This window comes from Gastrolobium bilobum, unplaced genomic scaffold, assembly GCF_033153095.1.
Source record: "Gastrolobium bilobum isolate Gb01-03AN ecotype WA unplaced genomic scaffold, APGP_CSIRO_Gbil_v1 utg3506, whole genome shotgun sequence".
NCBI classification, from domain to species: domain Eukaryota; kingdom Viridiplantae; phylum Streptophyta; class Magnoliopsida; order Fabales; family Fabaceae; genus Gastrolobium; species Gastrolobium bilobum.
This window is the reverse complement of record NW_026897168.1, coordinates 166690-173902: the sequence shown is the minus strand read 5'-3', so window position 1 is coordinate 173902 and position 7213 is coordinate 166690. Positions and strand designations below refer to the sequence as shown.

The 7213-nt window shown below is 33.6% G+C and overlaps 1 protein-coding gene and 1 long non-coding RNA gene across 4 annotated transcripts; one reads left to right on the top strand and one right to left on the bottom strand.

Annotated features, from left to right (window-relative positions):
* Nucleotides 1-1319: 1319 nt before the first annotated feature.
* LOC133304645 (DNA replication complex GINS protein SLD5) lies at nt 1320-4313 on the top strand. Of its 3 annotated transcripts, none has more exons than XM_061504692.1 (6): nt 1320-1502; nt 1914-2036; nt 2440-2518; nt 2636-2749; nt 3772-3851; nt 3948-4313. In XM_061504692.1, the coding sequence occupies exons 1-6, from the start codon at nt 1323-1325 to the stop codon at nt 4035-4037; spliced, it is 666 nt and encodes a 221-aa protein (XP_061360676.1). In that variant the 5' UTR covers nt 1320-1322; the 3' UTR covers nt 4038-4313. The 3 variants fall into 3 exon arrangements, with proteins under 3 accessions (XP_061360676.1, XP_061360675.1, XP_061360677.1); XM_061504691.1 differs by having other exon boundaries at nt 2440-2523; nt 2641-2749; nt 3772-3862; nt 3941-4313; XM_061504693.1 differs by lacking the exon at nt 1320-1502 and adding an exon at nt 1628-1702 and having other exon boundaries at nt 2440-2523; nt 2641-2749; nt 3772-3862; nt 3941-4313.
* A 1293-nt stretch (nt 4314-5606) lies between these two features.
* On the bottom strand, nt 5607-6995 carry LOC133304642 (uncharacterized). The gene is made up of 2 exons (XR_009750644.1): nt 6737-6995; nt 5607-6627 (listed from the first exon to the last, which is right to left on the bottom strand). It is a non-coding gene; the product is annotated as an uncharacterized LOC133304642 (long non-coding RNA).
* Nucleotides 6996-7213: the final 218 nt, after the last annotated feature.

Sequence of the window (7213 nt, the reverse complement as noted above, 5' to 3'; positions counted from 1 at the left end):
GGTCCCAGCGCACATGATCCTTTTAGAGAGAATTGGGTGGAGAGAAGAGACAGTAGAGAGGAAAGAGATAGGAAGCAAAAGGGGTTGTTTGATTGTCTTCTGATTTTTTTGTTCTTAAAACTGTTTTATAAAATAGTTATGAAAACAGTTATTTTTTATATTTATTTATTTTTGAAAGTTATAAATCAAAACAGAAAACAAAAACAACTCAGACATGTTCTTTAAATTTGATTCAAAAAACAAAAAAACAGTTATAGTTTTCAAAACATTTTTTTCCAAAACATGTCTTACCAAACAAGTTTTTTAGTTTTTTTTTTCCCGAAAACTAGGGGTGTCAATATAAGTTATGACACGTGGGTCGACCCGCGACATGACACGAAAGTTTGTGTTTGGGTTGACTTGTAAAAAAATTCGTGTCGTGTTCGTGTTGGAAAAAATGACACGTAAAAAATTCGTGTTGTGTTTGTGTTGACCCGTATTTTTATTTTATTATTTATTTTTTAAAAAAATTTGTCAATTACCATTTTGACCCCTATTTTGCGTGTTATTCGTGTCGTGTCGTGTCAACTCGCAAAAAATTCGTGTCGTGTCAGTGAGTAAGATTTTGACACGAATAAAAATTTGTGTCGTGTTAGTGTTGATGTATTCGTGTCGTGTTAGTGTTGATGTATTCGTGTCGTGTCAACTCGTTTTGACACCCTTACTAAAAACTAAAAAACTGTTTTAAAAAACAACAATCAACAGAGCCTAATTTTCCCATTTATGTTAGTTTTTGAATTTTATATGCATGGTTTAAATACAAGCAATAATGAAAAAAAAGACACAAAGATATTAATAGTGTTAACCACGTTAAGAACGAATATGAATGTTTTCTAACCTACTTTAAAAAGAAACTTAAAAAGATATTTTTGATGCTAAAATTCTCATTTCTATCTGTCTCTCTCAACTCTCAAGGTGGAGTAACATTTTTCTTTTTTGAGTAAAGTACATTCTCAACAAATATCACGTGTCCTAATTTAATTTTTTATAAAAAATAACTTCGTATTTTTTCTGAAATTTAAAATAGGTTTCTGTCGTTCTTTTAAGAAATTATATTTAAATTTCGATTAACTAAATGTATTTTAAATTTCAGAAAATCACAAATATTTTTTTTTTCAGAGAAATTAAAATGAGTATATTAATTTTTATTGAGTGCCCAAAGTTACTGTACTCTCTCTTTCCTTTCTTGTTTTGGCGCGAATGCAGTGTGGGCAAAAACCCTGAGCAATAAAATTGAGACACAAAACTCCATCGAGAACTGTTTTTGTTGTGAATTGTGATCAATGGCTTCAAGCTCAGTGGATGGAGGATCAACGCTACCAACAGAGGATTATGATTTTTTGATTTCAACCACTGACGTTGTGCTTCTCAAGCGAGCTTGGCGTAACGAGAAGGCAGCCCCCGAGATTCTTCGCTTTGAATCTGATTTGATTTCCCGTGTCAGAGAACAGATTCAATTGGTGGTAACCTTTCAAATGCTCAAACTCTACCTATACCTTTTTTTTTTCTTTTTAAAAATGATTCCTTGCTATACATTGCATTCTGAAATCAGTTTTGGGTTTTCAACTTTGAACACCTGTATATAAAGTTCAAGCTTTTCGGAATTTTTTCAACTGGGAGAAATCAGACTAAGATGGGTTTTTGTGGGTTTTTCATTTACTGGGTACCTTGAATTAATGTTTTTGTGATTTTTTTTCTTTTGGTTTAATTCCAAATTTTTCTTCAGAAAATTAGAAATTTTGTGCCTGGATTGCTGTTGTGACCGTATAAAGTCAATGTATCTTCATTATTTATAACCCATACAGTAGTGTCTGCTTGGCAAGAACATTTGTTTTTTTACCCTTAACTTTGATGCATTTTTGTTTTTCTTGCAGGAAGAAACTGTGGAGGAGAATTCCACCGGTGGTAGTGACCCACTTTCGGTTTCTTTATATCAGATGGATTTGGATAGAACCCTGTTTCTATTAAGATCATATCTTCGGATTCGCATCCAGAAGGTAGCCATCAGCTATTACCCTACACTCAAACCAATAGGATTATTATGGGTGTTTAAGTCTAAATTGGTTCATTTGGTAGGAATTAAGAAAAATGAATCAATAAAATTTACTATATAGCCTTAATCGTAAAGTATTGGCAGTGGATGTGCCAATGTTTAACAAGATTTAAATTAAGTTTTCTGTACAGACTCTCTTTTGCCTGATATTTCTCCCTAAATACTAATTTTTCTCTAATTATATTTTTACAGCCTTCATTTCTAACTGTATAACAGTTTTTAAAATAATTCGGAGACATATTAATTACTGAAATATTTGAAGACTAGTCAGGCTAGGGATATACTTAACTAATTGCTTTTTCAAAAGATTGCGTTATGTTTAATTATATTCTATGTTTTCGTTGCAGATTGAAAAGTACATGTTCCACATCCAAAAAACTGATGAGCTTTGGAACAGGCTATCTAAAGAGGAGAAAAATTTCACTAGGAGGAAAGGCTTTTGTTTTGTTTTATGCTTATAATTTTGTTTTCTGACTACCAATGTGTTTAAACTGATAACATAAAAGTGTGCTTGTGGTGGTTCTTGAATTTTGTTTTCTGATTGCAGGTGTACAAATGACCTAAAACAACATCTGGAGGAGAATGTTCTATCAAAATTGCCTGAAAATTATCAATCTCTTTTGAAGCAATCTGTAACAAGTGACGAGGATGACATGGGTAATTTACCCTCCTTAGAAGTCAATTTAAGTTATGGTATTTCATTATTTCTTTTGGACCATTTTGTGTGTGTCTGAGTTAGTAAATTTGCTTTGCCTGAAAACTATGTCAGCTATGAGTTAAAGTTTCTTACCATGCTAGCTTTATGGCAAGTAGTATGAAAGAACGGGCAATGGCAATTATTGGATTGAAGGCATCAAACTCAAAGTCTGAGGATCAGTTTTGTAGTGTGCTTTATCAATAAATTATGACCTTTATGCTTGTAGCTTTTCTGCTGATTTCTAGATGAAATTTTGGATACTAAACTTCACATACTTGACTAGAAGTTGTTTGAAGTGCATCAATCCATTGGATAGTGCATCCTTCCATTATCAAATCAGATGATACAAAATAAATGTGGCGTAATACTTTATGCTGATGGCTATAATGATATTTTTGATATCCCGGTAAATACTGCGTGACCTTATGGCTGCTGTTAGTTTCAAATATTCCTATAGCTAATCCCAGAAGGCAAGTCTTATTTCTGGTCTAATATTGTCAACCCAGCAAACCTAAAATGTTGAGAAAAAAAAAAAGCGGGGGGAGGGCCCTACTTTCGTCCATTTTTATTTATTTATTTGCTTCTTAGATTATTGTTTATCCAGTTAGATTTTGACTGCTGCACATGATTAGCTATCTTATAAACCTTGTATATTATTGCTGTACGGATAACAATAGTGATTCTTTCTTTGTGGACAGAAATCATGGGTCTTTGGTATTTTTTTTTATCCTTGGGAGCATCTCAGTTATTATGAATTCTTTTTCATGAAGTACCATATTAGAGAGGCTTCTCCTTCATTTTCCCATTTATCTTTTCTTTTTTGCTAACTGAAGTCTTCCGTTGCTAGGGCTTGGGTCTGTTTTTACTTAAAATCATGCTTTGGCTTTTAATCTATTATATGTTATGTGCTTGAGGCTAGGATGTCTCCTGATATAAACGAACTATCTACTATTGTGACAATTATTTTGTTTGTATGTTTCAGTCCCAGAACCAAGACTAGACACATTTGTTTTATGTAGAAGTAAAGAATATCTGACAGGCATTCAACTTGAAGATGGACCTGTTGATGACAGGCAATTCTGTAGCATGAATTTGTTCTGCTCTTTTTAAAAAAAATATATAGAAAATAGTTTAATTGATTATTCTGGCAGGTCGAAGCTCTTTGAAATGGAGCCTGATGTCCTCTACTTCATATGTTACAAATCCATAAAGCCACTTGTAGAGAGTGGTAAAATTGATCTGCTCTGAAAAGTTAACAATTTGGATATTGATGCTCTTGAGATACCGGCTATTGTTGATCATTATCACGTATCAACACTGAAATCTTATTTCTGGCATAACTTTTTCTCTGAATTTTGGTGTATGGAGCTGATTCAAGATGTCATCAAGAAGACGAATTCAGGACTTAGTATATGGACAAGGCTTAAGGTGGAAGCATGCGGATTAATTATGTTTCCTTGTTCAAGTGTTTTCTTCACTGTTTGTCGTTGTATTTGTTCACAGTGCTGTATTTGTTTTCTTATATTCTACAAAGAGGTGGAAACATGGTTTTGGAACCTTTTCAATTTTCCATGGTTATAAGGATATATTACCTTTTGTTAAAGGAACCAATTAGTATCCCTAGTGGTCTCGCTTTAAATAAAAGAAACATTAAAAATTGTGGTCTGGTTGTTTAAACTTGTCACCAACTCAAGTGATTCATGTAAATTTTAAAATGAGATTATATATTTTACACTTTTTATATTACTGTAATGGTCAAATTAGTATCTGTTTGAAAATTATGCTATATTTTGTAGTTTAAAGTGCAAATTTTAGGTTGAGTGGTGAAAATTTATTCAATTTGATTTTATTATACCTAATATAAGTAGAAATATGATATGATGCATGAACATTTTAAGACAAATACAAAATTAGGGTGATAATTTAGGTTGACATGTCATGAGTAACACTCGGTGTGTTAACTCATTTATGGTATTAACATAATTAATCAAGAATCATTAAGGAAATCCTTTACTTTGACACTTACATTTGCAACTTAGTCAATTTACTCAATTATCCATATACAAAAGTGTGAGTTAAATTTTTTTCTATCCTTATCATGATATTAAACTCAACTCAATTCATTCATACTATATATGGTTCATACATTCACTTAGCCACTTTAAATCTTCAAGACTTAAAGCTTTACCGACCCTTAGATGATGGGTATTCATGTTAAGACTCCAAATCATGGCAAGAGGTTCATTCAACTTCCATAGGGTCTCATTCCCTCAATTAAGGTACCACAACTTATTAGAAGTGGATTTAGGCCTCACAAAGTATGAGTAATTGACTCCAGCCCCAAAAGAAATCGAATACTTCATTGTCAATGGCAAATATTCGATTACCACAAGCAAGTAATCGATTAGTTGCCTCAGTTATTTAAATACTTCATGAATACTTTCAAGACAATGGCTCAAAATGGAACAAAAATCAAGTCGAAGGGCCCAAGCCAAGCCAAGCCAAGCCAAAATGGAGGAAAAATAAACTAGAAGATCCTCTCCCCCAATGCGGAATCGGCACTGCCAGGAAAAATTGAGAAATTACTTCCGTTTGCTTGCGCCTTCAGCACGAATGTGTGAGACAACAACCAAAATTTCCATGTTTGTTGTATAATGCGCTATGTAATCCCCTCCAAAGCCTAAGTTGCCACCTAATTAGCAATTTCTCATATCAAAAACATAAACCTAGCTATCCAAAAGCTTAGCATGCAATATCCACCCATGGATTCATCAATTTTGGCTTCAAGTCATCAAATATACATAAGTCCTAATGGAATATGTCATACATATCATATACATGTTACTTAATCACTCGAATTACAAACCATAGCACAGAACTTGAATCTAAATATACATGTCATCTTACAAGTCATTAACCAAAAGATTACAATTTCTATCAAAATATGATTTTGCTAGTGTACTCTCCAAAATACATGATATCACTATATATACACCAAAAAGTGCTATGGATACTCCTTTCCTTTAGTAGAACTAGCTCCTCCTTGACATCCTAAAACATATGCCCCCAAACGGGGTAAGATGTGAATTTCAGTAAACTCAAGGTCTTTGGAGGATCACTCCACCCTTGAGTTTACTTTCTTGCATGAAGGGTTAGAAACACATGGCATAATAACAATATATACATAGAGGCAAAATAGAATTGATTGAATTTGTGCACCCCATACACTAGGTTCACTCTAATGAACCGCCTCTCAAAGTGAGTGTCCGTATGGAACTTTTAAGAGTCAATTCTCTTAGGATAAATTCCCAAGGGAAGTCCATACATAAGTTCAATTGGTCAAAGAACTAAGCAACCAATTCATCACATTAAACATTCAATTGTATATTAGTTCGTCCACTAATCATACAATCTAGCCCCTAATGCTTGTTTATTGGTTCATCCACAATGAATAACAACTATTTATGAATGCACCTATACCATACTTCTAACAATCAACCAATCATTTAAGTAATTAACAAACACTCCCTAGAAGTGTGGTGTAACATTAAGTGGGATTAATCCAAAGCTCAAAGAGTTTACCTCTTGAAGCAATGGCCTCCAACACTTTCTTTTTGTCCAAGAAGCCAATGTCACACACTTCCACACCATATTCAAAGGGTGTGGATTCAATGAATAATAGATATAATTCATAAATAACCTGCCATCAGTTAGAATATCTTCAAGAACATAAAACTAGGGTACTTACCCTATTCTTGAAGTTTCAAGAACCAAGGTCCTAATCCAATAATGGGTCCAACGGTTGTTCCTCACCAAACCACTATCAATCTCAACACTCCTACACCAAATAAATATAAAACAACTATCAATTTCAACATTTGACCCATAAATCATGAACCTTAGGTTTGTAAATCCTCATGAAACTCAAAGGGGCCATGAACCCTTACCTCTATCACTCAGGGAGGGAAGAACAAGCAAGGTTGTCCAAATTTTCAACAAGAGAAGCCCCCTCTTTCACCCACCAAAGTGGCACCTCCAAGAAAGATTCAAAAGGAAGATAAGTTTCTAAACTTCCCAAGCTTCAAGGTTAAGAAATAGTTAGTGGGTTCTAGCTTCCAAGAGAAATGGGTGAAGAAGATGAAGAATTTGTGGCCATTTTGGCTTTCTTGATTGAATAGCACAAAGAAGGGGAAGAGATGGAGATGTAATCGTGGAAGGAGGAAAAGAGAAAAGTAGGCGAGAGTGTGTATGTATGAATTTTGGCTCAAAATATCTAAGGAAGAAAAGACCTTTTTGCCCTTTATAACCCTCTACAATTACTCTGACACCCCATTTTAATCCCATGGTTATGAAATTAAGCTTACAAAACTACATGGAATGTGTTCCATTAAAATTATTTCTAAAATTATATGGAATACAGGTTG